Below are 20,655 nucleotides of genomic sequence, written 5' to 3'. Positions count from 1 at the left end.
TAGGAGCAGGAGTAGGCCATTCGGCCCTTCAAGTCCTCTCCACTTTTCAATGAGATCATGGCTGATCTTGAACACCATTTTCCTGCACGATCCACTTATCCCTTGATGTTTTTAATATGTAGAAATCTGTTGATCTTAGCCTGGAACGTGTTCAATGACTGAGCTTCCACAGCTCTCTGGAGCAGAGAGTTCCAAAGATTAATCACTGAATGAAGAAGCTCCTCCTCATCTCAATCCTAAATGGCGTGCCCTTTATTCTCAGACTTTGTTTCCTGAATGTGTTTTGTCCTCAAAATCTGCAACATATGCTCAACAGATGAAATATCTGGCAAAAACCAGTTAAACTTCATTATCCATAGAATCCTTATGGTACAATGGAGGCTATTCAGCTCATCAATTCTGCACAGGCTCTCTGAAAAAGCATCTTACCCAGGCCCAACTCCCTGCCCTATCCCCGTAACCCTGTGCAATTTAGCATGGCCAATCCACCTAACCTGCACTAATCTTTAGGACCGTGGGAATAAACCAGGACACCCAGAGGAAACTCTCTCAAACACCGTGAGAACATGTAAACACCACAGAGACATTCACCCATGGCTGGAATTGAACCTGGGTCCCTGGCACTGTAAGGCATAAGTGCTAACCACTATTTCTTATAACCCAGTCTCTTGTCGGCCTGCATGGTTGGACTGAGATTGCTATGACAGCAATACTGCAGATTATGGTTTGTTCCTGAAGCCAGACCATTTTATAACCACTACTGTTATGATTCTGTTTTTCTAAGGGAGAGAAGCTAACTGCTTCAGACTCCTATGCCATTCATTTACAGTTACAGGACAGCCTAGATGCTGCAGCTTTAAGTCTTACCTTTTTTTAAAAGAGAGAGTGTTTTAGGCCTTATTGAAGGAGTTTAGTCAATCCTTAGTTAAGGGAACAGAAGAAAATGTCATGTTGTAGTTAACTGTAATCGCCACTATCGGCACGGTAGCACAGTGGTTAGCACTGCTGCCTCACTGTCATGAACCCAGGTTCAATTCCTGGCTTGGGTCACTGTTGGAGTTTGTACTTCCTCCCCATGTCTGCGTGGGCTTCCTCCAGGTGCTCCAGTCTTTCCTCCCACAGTCCAAAAGACGTGCTGATTAGATGCATCGACCATGCTAAATTCTCTCTGGGTGTACCTGAACAGGCGCCAGAGTGTGGTGACTAGGGGATTTTCACAGCAACTTCATTGCCATGTTAATGTAAGCCTACTTGTGCACCAATAAATTAAATAAACTGTGCCTGAAGTAAATTTGGAAAAATGTAATTCTCCTGAGTTAGTGCTTCTTTCTAGGAGATTATGATGCCCGTGCCTTTCAGATTAAACAGGAGAAAGGCAGTGTGAAAAATCATTCTTCACTTGCTAAAGAATAGTCTAATTTGATTCTAGAAGTTTTGTTATTTCTTCAAAGTGCATGAGAAATATTCTCCTTCAGGGGCCTTTGCCACATGTTATATTTGCTTTGGCTGACCATTACCTCACCCTTGCTGTGAAATCTGTTGTGTTTGTTATATATAACCCGCAGCTACGTTCTAAAATGGGCGTAGGTGCTTCTCAAGCTGCTGTGTACATATTTAGAACAGAATGACTAGCTGAAGAGTGTGTCCAACTGGAATTGTGTACTGCAGTGAGATCAATGTGAAAGTGAATGCTTGGGTAGCTGACAGCTTTCGAAACATTGGACGTGGAGATGTGGATCGAGTTTCAGTGCCAGTGCTACTAAAGTGGTGGAGATGGTGGGAAATATTGCAGAGCTGGAAATAGATGTTCCAAGATAGACCTCAATGCCTGACCACTTCACTCCATCGCTAAGACCACGTACCTGTATCTGCATAACATTACCTGTCTCCGCTCCTATCTAGGGGCATCTGCAACTGAAACCCTCATTTCATGTCTCTGTTACTTTGACACTTGCCTGTCCTGGTGGTCTCCTGCCATCTTCTACTCTCCATAAACTTTACGTCCTAATGCACCAGCTTTTGTTCACCCACTGCTTCTGCGCTCACTAATCTGCAATGACTTCTGATCACAAAATACCACAATTTTAAAATTGTGTCCAACTCTAACTTGTTTTCAACTCCTTTTATCACTTGGAAGTCCTCTGATCTCTCTTCCAATTCTGGTTCCTTGTGATATCTGATTTTAATAGCTCCACTGTTGAAGGCCATGACTTCAGTTGATGAAACCTTAAACTTGTACTCCCTGGAAATTTCTCCCAAAGCCACCATCCACTCTGTCTATCTTAACCTCTTTCCCCTTTGACCAGGTTTTTGGTCACCTTTTCTCTCTTATGTGGCTTACTGTTTTGTGTGCATGTTTTGTGCAGCACCTTAGGGTGCTTTACTTTGTTAAGTGTGTGGCATAAAGGCAAATTTTTGATGTGGAAGATGTTAGCTATGCAGGGGTCTGAGATTGTACACTGTTAGGTTCAGCCTGAATTCGATTCTCATAGTTAATGAGATGGTTAAGATTGTGTTTAAGATGCAGCGTTGTTAGGTGAAGGCTACAAAGAATGGCACCTGTTTTCCAGTTTTCAACTGAAGGAAATTCTGGCTTATCATGAGCAAGCAATTGTCAGCAAAGTTTTGTGCATTTGAGAGTGTACGCAGAGAAGGAAAGCTGGATCTCGGCAGTGTGCCTGTGGGTGGTAATATTGAGAGGTAGCTTGTCCGAGTTGTCCATTTGAACTTTGAAGGACTAATTTGACTGCTGTTCAGACAGGTGGAAATAGAAACATGATAGGACATTTTATTGGAGATGGCACGAAGTGAATCAGTGAGTAGAATATGCTCTTATTTACTGACACAGTGTTGGAGATGGATGGTGGTGAAGTTAGAATGAGTCATCACCACAGAAAACTGTGGAAAGGCTGGGAGGGTTTAAAATCCACCATTACAATCTGATAAAAAATACGTTTGACTCCTTGAACTATATTCTTCTCTGTATGGTGGATGGAATCGAAGACATGGTGAGGACAGATTTAACGATAATGGTTAGAAGATAGGGATGGCAATGGCACACTTGCCAGATGAAGCAGCCACCAGACTGAACTGAAGAATGTGTGCTGGGCTCTTTTTAAACAGGAGAACAACGACATTAGCTTTGATGTGGAGATGCTAGTGTTGGACTGGGGTGAGCACAGTAAGAAGTCTCACGACATCAGGTTAAAGTCCAACAGATTTATTTGGAATTGTGAGCTTTCGGAGTGTTGCTACTTCCTCAGTGAGTGGAGAGTTGGGTTCACAAACACGGTATATATAGACAGAGACGCAATTGCAAGATAATGGTTGGAATGCAAATCTTTATAAGTACAGACAATGTGAGTGAAGAGGGGGATAATCGCAGGTTAGAGGTGTGAATTGTCACAAGCTAGGGCAGTTGGTAGGATTTTGCAAGCCCAGTCAAAACGGTAGGCTTTGGCAGAGGAATACTACAGAAGTGGCACTTCGCGAATCAAGAACAATTGTATACGTCAGTTAAAAACTGTGGCTGAGTATTGGTTGGAGAGGTTTGGAACCATTTTCCTTGGAGAAATGAAGACAGAGGAGACTTGATAGAGGCTTTCAAGAGAAACTGTTCTCAGTCAAAAGAGCATCAAGAACGAGAGGGCACAAATTCAAAATAATTGGCAAAAGCAACAAAAATGATGAGGGAAAAACCCTGATTGTGGTTGGAGTCTGGAACAAACATCCTGAGACGGTAGTGGAGGCAAGTTTGATTAAGGTATTCAAAAGGGAATTGGATTGCTATCTCAAAAAGAATGTGTAAGATCACATTCATTTTTAATTTCTTCTGACAGCAGAACTAAATTAGTGGATAGCACATGAAAGCTGCTACTTTCCACTATAGAACCATGCAGTGTTATTGAGTCAGTTGCCTTTTGCAAAAAATAATCTGATATTAAAAGTTTTATTAAACTTGAGAACTAGAAGATTCAGATTCCCACTTTCCTGCAATCAGGATGCTGCTGCTGCTTGTTTCTGTAACTGGAGGAGGAAATTGGTTGTAAGTTGAGCAGTAGTATTATAAACCAGAGCATTGCCTGTGCAGTTACAGAACAACCTGTTTGTCCTGATGCTCATTTCATGAGGTATCAAGTGATTTAAAAGAAAAACTTGTATAAAAAGGTAAGTGGGAAATGCAAATCTGTGTGAAATACCGATCATCCTGCTAGATCTCGGAGTGCAGTGGCTTAATAAAGTTTTGTATATGTTTATTCTCTGAATTTTTGTGAATGATGGCCGGTATTCTGGCAAAATAGCTCCATTCATGCCATGTAATAAAAATTACTCTCATTTTTGGCAGGCTACTTGAGTAGCTATAATATTTGCAACTTTGCACACCAATTAACAAAGCAAAAAGGTAATTTACGAAGTTAAGATGCAATGTTGAGGAATATAATGTGTTACTAAATAGGGTGGACCATAATCAGCAATAGGTTTGGATGCAGAAAGCCCTTCAACCTATTTGATCTTATCCTTCTGGAATATGACCTTGTTAAACTTCCATCATTGCCTAAGTTTCTTGAAGGAGTTGATCTTACTCCACCACCCTCCTTGACCCCCATCTTCTGTGAAGAAATTCTCTTTGGCTAAAAATCTGAACCCAAGTTGCTTCACCTAATGCTGGCTAGGAGTATCTGAAAGCATTGTTACAGTTATTCTCTATTTGACCCTTTGAAATGTTACCACACTGGAAGAGACCTTGATTTATCAAAGAATTGATCACTGTTCATTTCTTGAACAAACTGTCGGGTTTGGTTTTCGCAGCCCGTCTCTCCCTATGTTTTGCAACCATTTTTCCCAATAATTCATTCCCTCTTCCCCTTTTGAGACGTTAGTCAGAATTTTACCTCCCTTTGCCGATGGAGGAGGGTTGGCAGGTTTCCTGGCAGTGCGGCCGGTGAGCAATGCAAATGGCCGTTGTCTTCAGCAGGACCAGGAGATCCTGCCGCCAGCTAGTGGTGACTCTCCTGCACTGCCTGAAAATCCACCACGCGGGACTGGAAAATCCACGCCTTTGACACATTACAACGGTAATGTTCTGTGGATATGTGCTGTCTGAGTGACTATTTGTCACATGAGTGTTGATGTGGAACTCAACCATGAGTCTGATATCTGTCCTCTGAAACCCACAAGTGTGTATTTCCATCAGTTACTGACAGCAAACAAGAAATCTCACACTAAACGCAAAATACTGCGGATGTTGGAATCTTAAACAAAAAATGCTGGAAAATCTCAGGCCTGACAGCATCTGTGGAGAGAGAGAGAGAGAGAGAGAGAGAATAGAGCCAATGTTTCAAATCTAGATGACCCTTCGTCACAGTGAAATTTCATGCTCCTCCTACCATCGTCCCTCCTCCCAAAACCACAAACAATGTCTTGATGTCCTTGCTCGCCTTCCTAACTGAGACCTAATTCAGTACAGATGACCAACTGGCTGCATTAGCAGGTTGAAGCACATTTGAATTTCATTTGACGGAGCTTAATCACTACAACAGTAGATTTGGTTTGACTCTTTGCATCTCTCAGCAGTGCTAAGTTGCAAGGTAAATCCTGAGTCAGGATAACTTGAGAGAAACAGGAAGTCTTAGTCAAAACCACAAAACAGGTTTGCGCTATATTATAGTTGTGGTGCAGATGCAGAATTAAACCTCGCACACATTTTCATAGGAACAAATTCAATGAATGATGAGACGGATGCTCTTCTTTGCTCCTGAATAGTATCACGATAATATGGATCAAGTAGATAATTACCTCAACTTTGCAATGAGTGCAGGCCTCGTGTTTTCATATTGTTTGACATTTACATTTTTATTAATTTATTTCCACAATCTACTTTTTTGAAAAGAAGAAACACAATATCCCAATAAGGACTAAGGATAACCTGTAAGCAAAATTGCCCAAATAATCAAATGTTTGAATAAAAGTACTAGACTGTACCGTATACACTTTGTTTTATATTGATACCGAGAGGAATCGGAGCGGGTAATGAGGACCTCCCATTTTTTGTGCAGGATGCTGACACCTCAATAGCAATAGACGAGTCCTTGCAGTTTAACACTTCTATAATCAATGCACACAGAGGAATGGATGATCTCCTGGGGAGCGGGGCTTCTATTCTAACTGGACTGCGGGATCAGCGGATGACACTCAAGGTGGGACAAAACAAAACATACAGGATCTCTGAAAGGACCCTGTTGATTGTAATCTTTTTATGTTGAATTATCTTTCATTGGCTTTTAACACAATATTTCATAACATTTCTATTGAATAAGATTACTAACTTGAGAGGGAGTGAAACATAAATGAACGAAAGCAAATTATTGCAGAGGCTGGAATCTGAAACCAAAAGCGAAAATGCTGGAAAATCTCAGCAGGTCTGTCAGCATCTATAAGGAGAGAAAAGAGCTGACATTTTGAGTCCAGATGACCCTTTGTCAAAAGCTTTTTGACAGAGTCATCTGGACTTGAAACGTCACCTCTTTTCTCTCCTTATGGACGCTGACAGACCTGCTGAGATTTTCCAACATAAATGAATGGGCCGGTATGGCCCAATCAGATTGTTCTATCTTACTCCTGTTACTAACTGGTGTCATAAATCTCCTGGATTTTTTTTTGTTAGTTTTTTATGGTGGGGTCTCCCATCTTTTCAGTTCAATGTCTTGAGCCTAAGAGCAGTTCATCTTTGTGTCCAGCAATTCCCAACAAAATAGTACAGCAATAAAATACTGAACAGTTGAAAAGCAATATTGAACCCCTGTTGACCATGTAAATTTAATGGAGCATTTGTTGATTAGGGGCTTGTAGATGGAGGATTTATCTGATGTGGAAGAGGAGAATCAAAGTATCCTCTTTGTAATGTTGACAGATAAAAATATTTTCCAGAGAAAGGCCATTATCTCCAGACTTTTCACATATGAACCAAGTGAAATCCACATTTTTTTTATGTCCAATGTTTCTATATACATCTTGCATAAATGGTTTCCTTCACTTGTGTAAAAATGAAGGAATTTTAATGCCCTTTGCCTCAATAAGATGAAATAATTCCTTGTGGATTTCCTAGAAGTCAATATTCTAGAAACTAAGAAGAATAATTTTGTAGCGTTCGCCAATTTGGTTGCACTTCTGAAGTAAAAGTCTCAATCTTTAGGTAGGTGAGAATGTCCTCTCATATATTTCCTTTCTATCCTGCTTTTGAGGATGGAAATGTTTTTAAAGTTTATTTATTAGTGTCAAAAATAGACTTGCATTAACACTGCAATGAAGCTACTGTGAAAATCCCCTAGTTGCCACACTTTGGTGCCTGTTTGATTATGCTGAGGGGAGATCTTAGGATGGCCAGTGCACATAACCGGCACGCCTTTTGGACTGTGGGAAGAAACCCACACAGATGGGAGAATGTACAGACTTCGCACAGATCTAGGTTTCCTCTGGGTGCTCCGGGTTCCTCCCACAGTCCGAAAGACATGCTGGTTAGGTTGATTGGCCAGGCTAAATTGACCCTAGTGTCAGGGGATAGCAGGGTAAAAGTGTGGGATTATAGGGATAGGGTCTCTCTGGGATTGTAGTCGGTGCAGTCTCAATGGGCCGAATGGCCTTTTTTTTACTGTAGGAGTTCTATGATTTCTTCAATCATATAATCTGGTTAACATTGCCATTATGTTCACTTGCCATACAGTTTTAAACTGCTACTTTTGTTTTACTTGGTTCTTAAGATTCCAACACTTTGATTATTTTACAAGATCAGTTTGAATCTGATGATGTTGAATTTTTACTTTATTTTCACACCTGTGTTTTATATGTCATTTAATTTATATTTTCTATCTGGAATGAAATCTTTTTAATATAACCTGACTGTATTGTATCTTCATTTAGTATCCTCAACATAATGTAGGAGCTTTAATGTCACTCCCTCGGTTTGGAACCAATGTAATTTGTATAAAAGGAAATGGCGTCGTTGTGTTGCAGCTGGGAAAATGCTCCACAGGAGTCTTTCCCTTGGATCAATTCCTAATGTTGTTGGGTAGAAAAATCATTTTTATCGTTGGCTTTTGTTGTGATGGGCACAGAATTGGGACATCATCTCCTTGATGTAGATAATTGTCAGAACTCCAGACCTCTCACAAAGAAACATAGATCACCTCAGCAGTTTTTCTTTGCTCATGGCTCAAAGAACCAAAGTAACTGGGTCACTAAGCAACAGTAACCAATGGATGGTTAAGTTCATCCAATTCTGCTAAAGCCATTTTGCAGGAAGGAAGCTGAGGAACAGACTTGACGATGATTTTATTTGTTCCTGAGCATAACTAAATCATGTTCCCTTTTGATGATGTATAGGATACTTGTGAAGCAGCCCTTGCAATTCGTGAAATATTACTGCAGAGATTTAAGTGATGCCTTTAGTAGACTGGCCTGTTATGCTTTCTCCACCTTTAGCACTCCCATCCTCTGAAATTTGTGCCACTTATGTGCAGAGGGTGCAGTTCCAAATGAATGAATTACCTCCCTGTTAGGGTCATTTTATAAATGTTACTCATCCCCCACCCAACTGCCGTTCACAAAAACCTTCCAGCAGTATAGTTTTTTTGTGGGAATGAGTAATGTTTAATTAGTTTCAGTTTAGCTTCAAGTCAAAATTTACCTGTTATGATTCTGCAAGATGGACAGCAAATGCAGCAAGCGCAATATCATGGCATTTCATGTATGTGTTATAAATATATGTAATCTATCAAACAGGGCTTTGTTCTATAGTGTATAGACAGGTTCTCTATTGTTTCAATTGTTCAGATCTCAGCCATGTTTGTGGCTCTGTTTCTGCAGAAGAATTGAAAGTGCATCTTAATGCTGGACTGGGCTGTAATTTATGACTGCCCAAATTTGCATTGCCCAAATGGCACCCAGACAGAGAAGGCTCTTATTATTGTACTTTGCTCTAAAGTCAAACGCAAGCCATTGAGTTGGAAAGAGAATGCTTTCCTTTTAGCTGCCAGCTTTAGAGGTCAGCTGCTACACCTATCTGTTATTCCTCTTCACTGCTAGGCTGTGGGCTGTTGGTAGAACTAGAATTCAGCCTCTTTTTTTTATCTGCCCGTTATTTTGTTAAAAGTCAGACTACATCAACTGATACAACATGGGTGAAGTTCCTCTAATTATCTCCAGTTTTAATAGAACTCTATTTCCTGTAATTCAGGTACTACTATTGTAATCTTGCCTGGTATTGCATTGTTTCGGCTTAGGTGAGAGGGGTCGAAGAAAGGGCTGAATGCTAACCTTGGATCAGATGAGGCAAAAACTGGAAAACAAAGAACCTGACAACCAAAAAAAAAACAATAAAAGAGAAGAGGATGGAAGAAGCAGATTATTAATGTCCTTGATTAAAAAGGGAAAGGATTTCAGTTGGTGTCTCGTGTCTCCTGCCTCCTTAAATGTTTTCCCTGTTTGTTGAAAAAAATGGACTGGGTTCTTACCTTTGCAAGTGGCATTTCTAGCACAATGATACAAAGGTGCACATGACTGGCTCAGGGTGATTGCCTGCTTTCCTTCCTTCCAATTTGGATGCATAAGCAAAAGGAAGATAGCATCTCATGTTGGCCTGCTGATATTGTTCTCGGTGAATTAATAATTGAATTTCCACAGTTGAAAGGGTTAGATCTGCCTTGGTTATTAAATTAAAACTCTATGCAGATTTAGAGTTGGTCTATTGCTGGGAACCAGTTTTTTTTTATATAATAGTTAAGTGTAGAATTCTTGAGCACAATTTTCTTGCTTGAAGCAACTTGATGAGCTGTGTGCCTTTCAATCTGTGACCACTCTTTCACTTTCTAATTTCTCAGGAATGAATAGAGACCATGTTTAATTATTCTGATTTAAATTCCCATTCTGTTGAGTGTCTTTAAAGGCAAAAACAAAATTCATGATAAATCATTAAAAAAAACCAAGATATTCATATTTAAATAATAGTACTGTAAAGCACAAATATATGTAAAACATCTAAAAATAGTGCACAAGGGTTAATTCTCTCCTTTTAGTTATTTACAGTTGAATACTACTTGCATTAGTGGATGGGGAGGGAGGCAGTGTCTTAGTGGTATTATCATTTGACTATTAATCCAGAAACTTAGCTAATGTTCTGGGGACTTGAGTTCGAATCTTGCCACGGCCGATGATAGAATTTGAATCCAGTAAAAAAAAAACTGAAATTAAGAACCTACTATGAAACCATTGTTCATTGTCGGAAAATCATCTGGTTCACTAATGTCCTTTAGGGAAGGAAATCTGTCGTCCTTACCTGGTCTGACCGACGTATGACTGCGGAGCCACAGCAATGTCGTTGACTATCAACTGCCCTCCAAGGGCAACTAGGGATGGGCGATAAATACCAGTTAACAATGCACATGTCCCACTAATGAATTAAGAAAAATACTTGGGCTTTCCTTTTGAATCAGCCTTATGAATTGTGAGTCTTTAACAGGCAAAATACAGTCAGATGCATCAAGGATTTCTTCAAGGTGAACACCAGGCACCCCAAACCTAGTTTTATTCCCAGTTCTTTTGAAGATGTGGTTGTTGGGATCAAAGCAACAAAGACCCTTTCAACAGATTACATTGTCTTGTACTCTTAATGCCTTACATTCTTCAACTTTTTTTTCTAATCTGCACTACAATGATCCCATGGAATGCAAATGAGAAGGAAAATGCACACTTTGGAACCATATTAATGCAATTTTAAACAAATGACCTAATTCACTCAGCATTCTGGAAACTGGATAAATGAGTCTTGAGCAGTCATTTTAAGTTTAAACAACGTGAGTGGAATTCACCTTCGATCTAAGATGCCACAGACTAGAAATCTAATGGTGAATAGTTTAAAGCACATTGATACAATGAACTCTTTATGTATGATAATAATATAACGCCTTAACCTCGTCAGCGCACTGGGAAGATTTGGAAAGCTGGCTTCTGCTAGGTTTTGTTTATCGTAAATCAGCAAAGATTGTACAGTTTGAGAGCACGTTTTATTGAAATTTAGATCAATGTGAAAACGTCAGTTCCTTTTACTTAGTGTTCATTACGTGAGAGTATAGTTTTTCAACAATTATCTGACACCTTAATTATTTCTCCACATATGTGATATGATCCTGGACTATAGTTAATATGGAATAAGCCACAGCTTTCCATTGTGAATCTTGTATTAAGTGAAGCCCATGGATAAATGCACAGCTTGTTCAACCTCTGAAGCAGTATAACTTTCTGTTTCACATAAACTTCTTTGTAATGTGGATTATTTCACTGTCCTCTGGTGATTGTCTCGTGGTTGTACGGTTCCTTTGTTGCCCATTGTTACAAAGACAACTATTCAAGCAGAGGCCAAAGCACTTGGTGCCAGCCCCCTCCAGATATCCTCACACTTGAATACTTTCTAGTAGGGTCGCTGAACAGGGATCAAAACCTAGAACTATCTCACCCTAAATCCAATTGCTGTAGTTTTCTTTTAGGAACCCTTTTAGTTTAGAGTAGAATTTCTGGGATCTAATACAAATAACTACTTCTGCTTTTGGTGCAACAACTTGACTTGGAGGAAAAAAAAACCTCTTGTTTACAACCAGGACGTGACTGTATTTTGGGAAACTAAACTGCTAGACTCCACTTTGCTTAACAGGGTTTCACCCTGCTACTAGTTTAATCTGCATCTCACAAGCCCTCAGCGAAGCTAATTGCCTATCAGTTTCCTCTTTATCTAGTTCTTTACTTTTCATTTCACTCCAACTTCCTAGCATAACCCTTTGAGTGAAGTAATTTCTCCTCCTCCTCCTCTGCGAAATGATCGGCCCCTTATCCTGAGACTTTCAGATTTCCTGACCAGTACAAACAATCTCTCAGCATCCACCCTAACAAACCCCTTCAGAATTTTGTAGGTTTCAGTGAGATCCCCTGTCATTCTTCTAAACGCCAGAGAATGTAGGCCCAATTTACTTAACTTATTGTCATAGGACAACCCCCTCATCCCAAGGACCATTTTAGTGGACCTTTGTACTATCTCCAATGCAAGTACATCCTCCTTAAATGTGAAGATCAAAACTGCACTCCAGATGCAGCCTCAGCAAAACTCTATGTAATTGTAGCTAAACTTTTTTTTTCCTGTCCTCCAGTCCCTTTGCAATAAAAGCCAACATACCTGCATTCTGACGGTTTGTGGGCAAGGCCCTCAATTGAGTTTGTTTTAATTTCCCACACTACTTTCCCTCTCTTCCAGAACCACGATGGGTTCCGCATGTACTCTCCTTCCACCCCATCACATTCAACAGATCATCCTCCCAACCTGATGCTTCTACTAAATTTCCCGCTCCCTTTTCAGCATTCTGAAAGTCCTGCTTCCTTTGCAGTGTCTTGGTCCATACTTCAGTCGTTCCTTTCCTATTGCAGCTTTCCATGCAAGTGCATGGGACGCAAGTCCTGCCCTCTGAGTTCCTCACTTCCTGTCATCCAGGCCTTCAAACGCTCCTTCCAAGCTAAAGAGCATTTTACTCATTTTACTTCCAATTTTATTCCATGCTCACAATGCTGTTTTTTATACTGGGGAGACCAAATGCAGTTTGATCAGTTTTGCTCAAGTTAGATTGGAAGCATGACATTGAGCTTCAGATCGCTTGCTGTTGTAATACTCTGTCTCGCTCTGACCTCTCTGTCCTCTGCCTTGCATGCTGTTTTGGTGAAGCTTGACAGAAGTTAAAGTAACAGCACCTGATTGTTCAAGTAAGCACCTAAAATCTTCTGGCCTCAACATTATGATCAGCAATTTCAGATTATAATCATGTCTCTCTTATAACGGCAGGTGTTGGTAATGGTTCTCTCTTGCCATTTGAAGTGTCTTTAGACTCCTTTTTTTACTTCACCATCCATATTTTGGTCCTTTTAGTGCCTTGCCTTGTTTAAAACCTACGTCCAATGTTTTCCAGTTTTGCCAGAATCCCGGGGGAAGACGATAACCCAAATTTACTAAAGAGCCTCTCACGATGAAGAAAATGCCAACATTGGTTTCACTTTTTGTGATAGTCACATTAACACAAATCAGAATCACTGCAAATTAAATGTGAATTAATAGGAAAAAAGCTATAAATTTCACGTGGGGTAGCAGATACAGCAGGGACTATCTTATTGAGTTTATTAAGCTGACTACTCTGCCTCTAGCCTCAGTTTCAGTCTCTCAGCTTATCCAAGCAGTATTCCAGCCTGTTTTTCCTTGCTCAAACATTGTTTCACCAGTACTTCTGGAATTCTATTTTCCTTTGTGCCCAGCAGAAAACTGACCCTTGCATTGAGAGCTTTGTTGGCTTCTCATACGAGTTGTCAGTTCCTCCCTCGGTTTTTCTCTGCTTTTTGCTTGTGTCTGCATCTGAGTGCTGATCACCTCCTGCCCACAGCTTTCTTGTGTTCTTTACAGCAGTAGTTTCCTTGTCTTTGGTCTGCCTTGCCACCTAGCTTTCATATCTTAATTTCCTTCTCTTTGGTGATGCTTCCAGGTCAAGTGTCAGCAACATAGATCATATTTTTTGTCTTAAGAAAATTTACAATTATTCTCTTAATTAACTTTTCAAAAATAAAGCAATTAAAGATACCCTGTACATTTTTCAAATGATTACAGATTTTCCTTACTGCTACTCAGTCCCAATAGTTTTCAACCTAAAATATCAATCTTGTCTCTCCTTCAGATTTTGCTGTGTATTTTCTCCTTTTTTATAGCTGTATCCTAACTTGTACCTAATGCCACTTACTCTTTTTTTTTACTGACTCTACGTTGACTTTGTTTAGCAATGCCTCAATTTAAAATTCTCATCCTTGTTTTGAAATGCCTCCTTTCTCTCTAGCCTCTTATAGCCATGCAATTTTCCATTATATGTACTCTTCCAATTCTGGCTTTTTACACGTTCCTGATTTTCACCACCTCCACCATTGACAGTTGCACCTTCAGTTGCCTAAACACTAAAAGCTCTCTAGAATTATGCCCCCTGCCCCCCTCCTTAACTTCTCTGCCTCTCTTCCTTTTTAGACATTATGTAATACTTATCTCTTTGCTGAGTAGCACAGTGGTTAGCACTGCTGCCCCTCAGTGCCAGGGACCTGGGGGTTCAATTCCCAGCTTGGGTCTCACTGTGTGGAGTTCACATGTTCATCCCGTTTTAAGCGTGTGTTTCGGCCAGATGCTCCGGTTTCCTCCCACAGTCTGAAAAACGTGTTGTTAAGCGCATTGACCTGAACAGGTGCCGGAGTGTGGCAACTAGGGGAATTTCATGGCAACTTCATTGCAGTGTTAATGTAAGCCTTACTTGTGACTAATAAGTAAACTTTGATTTTACTTTTAGATTTTTTTTGTCACTTCCACATTTGACTCAATGTTGCTTTGTTTGATTACACTTAATGAAGTGCTTTGGGATGTTGCAGGTGCTATATAAAAGCAAATTGTTGTTTGGTTATTGTATGGTTCAGTTCTGCATTATTTTTATTCATTCGTGGGACATGGGTGTCACTGGCTGGCCAGCATTTATGGACTGTATTATGCAGTGTTGCAGCTTTCAGGAAACCAAATTTCATTTTTTTTCTATCTTAGGTTATACACCTGTAGATTGTTCAAATGGGTGTTTTTACATTTGATCTGGACTGAATGCCAAATCACTAATGTGCAGTGAGGTAATTTGTGACCATGGATGGTTTTGTCCTTTTATTTATATACACACACACACACACACACACACACACACACACACACACACACACTTTCCAAATTGGTCATCAGGTAGTGCTCGGGGCTATTATGCTCCTAGTGTTGCTTTGGTTGAGATTGATTAAATGGCACAAGGCAGCATTTGAACCCAAGATCTATTAATCCAGAAGACCAGGCAAAAAGAGGACCTGGAGGCAGTAACCAACACCTAGAAGAAAGAGGCAGCAATTACCACCTGAAAGAGTAGGGTCAAAAGGATCCAGAGACAGTAGCCACCACCCGGCCGTGCAGCCCAGTATGTGCCCCCAGAGTGGAGGGGCTGCATTCATCTCGGCTTTTTGGCTAAGATGCAGATGAGGTCAAGCCTGGGAGGGGGAGCTATGCCTACTCCAATCAGCTTGGATCATGTAGACCAAGCCCAAGACAGGAAGTGAGAGCCCTGTCTTATCAGCTTGGATGGGGAATGTCTCAACTTGTTGAGACTCTGAATTGGACTTGATTGATTTCTCTTTTTTTTTTGTTTTTATTCCAATTCAATGTGTAACGTCAGAGGAAACTAGATAAGTGATTGGATTGTGACTACTTTGTTTGTTTATCTTCAAAACCTGTACAACTTTATTAGTTAATTGTAAGTTTTTAGTAGCTGTGATAAGCTGTAGCAAAATGATCATGAAGCTCTCCGGTTGAGGAAGTAATAGTAATGTTGCATATTTGGGGACAGAGTACATGTTTAATGGGTTAGACACTGTTCTCTGCAGTAAGAGTGGGAGCCCACGCGGCTGTGTTGTCTGTCTGATGCCAGTGTTTGGGACATCTGCTCAGGGTTAGAGAGAAATTGCTTTGGAGAGGAGTTTAGGATTCGATAGTTATGGTTGGATTCAATGGTGAGTGACTTCACCTGATGAAGGAGCAGCGTTTTGAGAACTTGTGATAAACCTGTTGGACTTTATCCTGGTGTTGTGAGACTTCTTACTGTTCTCAATGCCGGCATCTCCACGTCATGTAGGTACCAATGACATAGGTAGGACTAGGAAAGAGGTTCTAGTGAGGGAAAATGAGCAGCTCAGGGCTATATTAAAAAGCAAAAGCTCAAAGATAATAAATGTCTACCTGATCCATGCACAAATTAGCATTAGTGAATCAGATTAGAGAATTATATGTATGGCTTAAAAAATGGTGCGGGAGAAATGGGTTTCGATACATAAGAACATAAGAAATAGGAGTAGGAGTAGGCCATCTAGCCCTTTGAGCCTGCCCCCCCCGTTCAATAAGATCATGGCTGATCTGAAGTGGATCAGTTCCACTTTCCCGCTTTCTCCCCATAACCCTTAATTCCCTAGTCTGAGTGGGGAAAGTGGGAGCTGGACTGTTGGGACGGTCTTCACTTGAATGGTGCTGGGAGGAATGTTCTGTCGAGCCACACAGCTAGGGTGGTAGAGTGGCCTTTAAACAAAATAGTGGGAGCAAGTTTAGGAAGATGTGATAAATGAAATGGAGAAAGATGAGACAACGGAGCAAAGAAGCTATAAGGAAATTGATGATCAGAGTGTGGCAGGAAGGGACAGTGTGTTCCAAGACAAATCCAAGAATGCCCCAGCAGCTAAAACCTAGAGTTTACAAAAATAGTGAAAAGACAGAATTAAAGAAGGCTTTGTATCTGAATGTCTTATTCATAACAAAGTAGATGAACTGACAATACAAATAGAAATAAATATGTATGACCTGATCACCATTACAGAGACATAGCTGTGAGATGACTGAGACCTGAATGTTCAAGGACAGGAAATCTAAGAAATAATTGTGAATTAGGAGGTGAAAAGAAGGGAGGAACTTAAAACCAATACAATCACCAGGGGAAAATGATTAGAACTAAAAACTGACAAGTCTACCATCAGCGGCACAGTGGTAGCATTGCTGTCTCTCAGTGCCAGGAACCCGGGTTTGATTCACGGTATTGGTCACTGTCTGTGCAGAGTCTGCATGTTCTCCCCATGTCTGTGTGGGTTTCCTCTCGGTGCTCTGGTCTCCTCCCACAGTCCGAAAGCTGTGCTGGTTAGGCGCATTGACCGTGCGGCATTCTCCCTCAGTGCACCCGAACAGATGCTGAAGTGCGGCAACTAGGGGAATTTCACAGTAACTTCATTGCAGTGTTAATGTAAGCTTACTTGTGACACTAATAACTAAACTAACTAATGGGCTTCACCTAAGGTCTTGGAAGTAGCTGCTGAGGTAGTACATGCATTTGTTTCAATTTTCCAAAATTTCTGAGATTCGGAAAAGGTATGTCACCAGTGTGGAAATCTGAGTGTGACTTGTACATTCAAGAAAGAGAAACAGAAAGCAGGAAATTTTAACAGTTATCTCTGGAAAGTTGCTGGAATCTATTTTGGGGAGGCACTTAGAAAATCTCGTGCAATCAAGCAGTGTCAATATGGTTTTGTAAAAGGGAAATCATGTTTGACTAATTTGTTGGAGTTCTTTGAGGAAATATTAAGCAATGTGGATAAAGGAGAGCTTGTGGATGTGCTGTAGTTCCATTTCCAGAAAGCATTTGACAAGATGCCACTGGTATGTTTGACAAGATCAATGATACAAAGTAAAATCTCCTGCTGTTGGGGCATATTAGCATAGATAGAGAATATATTAGTTGACAGGAAATGGAGAATAGGCATCAATGGGTCATTTTTGGTTTGACAAGATGTGATGTTGAGTTCTGTATGGATCAGCGCTGCAACCTCGACTACTTAGGAACATAGGAACAAGAGTAGGCTATTCAGCCTGTGAAGCCTACCCTGCCAGTTAATGAGGTCATGGTCGATCAACACTTCAATGCCTTTTACACCCACTATTACCATAACCTTTTATTGTTAATCAGAAATCGATCAATCTCTGTTCTAAATATGACCAAATGACAAGCATCTACAGCTCTCTGGGGTACAGAATTTCAAAGATTCACAACCCTCTTTGTAAAGCAATGTCTCCTCATCTTGGTCCTCAGTAGTATCCCCCTTTATTTTGAATTGGTACTCCCTGGTTCTAGACTCTCAATCAAGAGAAGACCTCTTACCTGCATCTCCCCTGTCTATTCCTTTAGGTATTTTGTACTTTTCAACAAGATCACTGAGTCTTCGTGACTCTCGAGAATACAGGTCTAGTTTTGCCAGTTTCTCTTCATAAGATGGTCCTGAAATCCTGGAACAAGTCTAGTGAACCTTTGCACTCCCTCTATGGCAATAGTATGCTTTCTGTGGTAAAGGAACCAAAACTGAGCGCACATCTCCAGATGTGTTTAGCCAAGCTCCTGTACAATTGAAGCAAGACCTCGCTATCCTGTACTCATCCTCTCGTGGTAAAGGCTATTCTTTTCAATAACTTGCTGCACCTGTGCACTAGCCTTAAGTGACTTGATAAGGACACCCAGGTCTCTTCGTATATCTACACTTTGTAATTTCTTACCATGTAGTAAGTAAGATTACAGTTTATAGCAATGACTTGGATGAAGGGACCGAATGTATGCTTGCTAAATTTGTTGATGATACAAAGATGGTTAGGAAAGTAAGTTGTGAAAAAAACATAAGGAGTCTGTAAAGGGGCATACATGAGGTAGCAAAAACGTGGCTAATGGCTACTCCTGCTCCTAATCTGTATGTTCATATGTATGGGGTTTCATGAGGAAAATATGAACCTATTCATTTTAGCAGGGGAATAGAAAAGCAGCATATTATTTAAATGGAGAGAGATTCCAGAACTCTTAAGGTGAAGAGGGAGTAGAGTGTCCTGGTACATGAATCAAGAAAAGTTAGTATGCAGTTATAGCAAATGGAATGTTGTCGTTTATAGTAAGGGTGGGGATATAAAAGTAGGGATGTTTTGCTACAGTTGTACAGGGCTCTGAGACCCACATCTAGAGGACTATATACAGTTATGGTCTCCATATTAAGAAGAATTAGAGGCAGATCGGAGAAGGTCCACTCAACTGATAACCTAGGATGGGGATGGTTTACGAGGAAAGATCAATGGTGATCTTGTTGAAAAGTGCAAAATACTTGAAGGAATAGACAGGGGAGATGCACGCAAAATGTTTTCTCTTGATTGAGAGTCTGGAACCAGGGAGTACAAATTCAGGCTAGACAGGTTGGTGTGTTTCTGTTGAAGTTTAGAAGAATGAGAGGTGATCTAATGTATGTAAGATCCTGAGGGGATTTGACAGGGTGAATGCTAAAAGGATGTCTCCTCTTGTAAGAGAGACTCAAATTAGGGGACGTAACTTTTTTTAAAAAAGAGGGGTCTCCCATTTAAGACGGAAATGAGAAGAAGTCTTATGTTTGAGAGTCTGAATCTTTGGAACTCTCTTCCCCAGGGAAGAGAGGCAGTGGAGGCTGAGGTAGATGTGTCTGGTGTGGAGTTGAGGCCAGAATTAGATCAACCATGACCTTATTGAATGGTGGAACAGCCTTGAGGGGCTACATTTGTATGTTGTTGATGCGCTATCATGGTGCATCCACTGACCCATCAGGCCTGATTCAGACCAAATGAAAACCTTTGATTTCCTCTCCAAGGGTGATAAGAGGAGACTTAGATGTGGATGTTGGATTTTGCCTACTTCAAGAAGTATCCAGTTCAGTTAATAAATTAAGCAGCCAGGACTCTTTGTTTTGCATTTGATCCAAGTGTACATTGGCTTCCATCAGTTTCCCACAATTGTGTAGAGCTGTATAGATAGACTATCACTCTTGTACAACACATTGCCAGCACAAGTGTCAACACTCTTGCACAGATATCCATGTAGAATCAGAGAGAAGATATTGATGTACACCTCTCTTTGGCTCAAGTAAAACATAGCAATATTAGCAGCAAGCTTGACAATGTCAGACCGTGGTTTTTGTAACTAGAATTGTTGGATAAATTGTTGCTGCCGTACAAGGAAAATAAAAGAGCAAGTGTTTGCAGTAATCAAACCTGACAGCATTTAAGACAGTGATTGATATCCCTTGACCTAGCCAAAAGCCAGGTAGTATTGCCTAATGCTTTTGAGTGCCTTGCTCTGTTCCCATTATGTGCGCAACTGTAGTGTAACTATTTGTAAGGAAGCCATTTGGTCCACCATATCTGTGCCAGCTCTTTGAAAACTACTCGTTATCCTCACTCCCATCATCTCTCCTGCAGTCCTACAAAACTTTTTGTTTGTAGCTAAATATCAAACTCACTTTTGAATGTTACTATTGTTTTAGTTTAGTTTATTAATTAGTGTTACAGGGAAGCTTGCATTAACACTGCAATGAAGTTACTGAATTTGCCTGATACATGTAGCACAGTTGAAATAATTTTGTTGTGTTTTTAAAAATCCCCTCTTAGTTCTTAAATTGTCTTGAATCTGCTTCTTGACTCTCGTGCAGTGTTTCCTATTTCTGATGAAGTGACAGATTTGAAATGTTGGCTGGAATTTTTTGGCCCTGATTCTTGGGGCGGGCGAGGCTCAGAGAACAGCATTCTCCCTTGGCCTCAGGTGGGATCATACAAACCTCAGACAGATGTCCTGGTAAAATCCCGGCAGTTAACTCTGTTTCTATCTCTACTGGTGCTGTCAGGCCTGCTGAGTATGTCCAGGTTTTGTTTTTGTTTTTACCCCTACACATGGAAATTCTTTCTCCTTGTTTGCTCTACCAAAGTCCTTTTATGATTTTGCATTCCTCTATTATACCCCCTCCCTCTGTGCTCTAAGGAGAAAAGTTCCATTTTCTCTAATCCGCAATCCTTGTATCAGTCTTGAAATATATGTGTATATTTTCTCCTGAATCAAGTTTAAAAAGCCTGAAGTGCTCAGTAATGGTTTTGCTAATGCTTCAAACTGGATAACAGCACAAATAGATGTTTGTTTTTTCCCAAAATTAAAC

At 40.4% G+C, this 20,655-nt stretch overlaps 1 protein-coding gene across 3 annotated transcripts in view; it reads left to right on the top strand.

Moving 5' to 3' along the window:
- Positions 1-20,655, top strand: part of gosr2 (golgi SNAP receptor complex member 2) — a 74,868-nt gene that overhangs the window by 35,196 nt on the left and 19,017 nt on the right. For 2 of the 3 annotated variants that reach the window (XM_080213709.1, XM_080213708.1), the window contains one exon: positions 6,057-6,197. The exons of the other annotated variant lie outside the window; for it this stretch is intronic. In XM_080213709.1, coding sequence (XP_080069835.1) covers positions 6,057-6,197 — 141 coding nt within the window. The remainder of the gene's footprint in view (positions 1-6,056; positions 6,198-20,655) is intronic. 3 annotated transcript variants of the gene reach the window in all.

This window comes from Carcharhinus amblyrhynchos, chromosome 27, assembly GCF_965287045.1.
Source record: "Carcharhinus amblyrhynchos chromosome 27, sCarAmb.v2.hapA, whole genome shotgun sequence".
NCBI classification, from domain to species: Eukaryota; Metazoa; Chordata; class Chondrichthyes; order Carcharhiniformes; family Carcharhinidae; genus Carcharhinus; species Carcharhinus amblyrhynchos.
The sequence above is the reverse complement of the archived record's forward strand: the minus strand, read 5'-3'. Positions and strand labels throughout refer to the sequence as shown.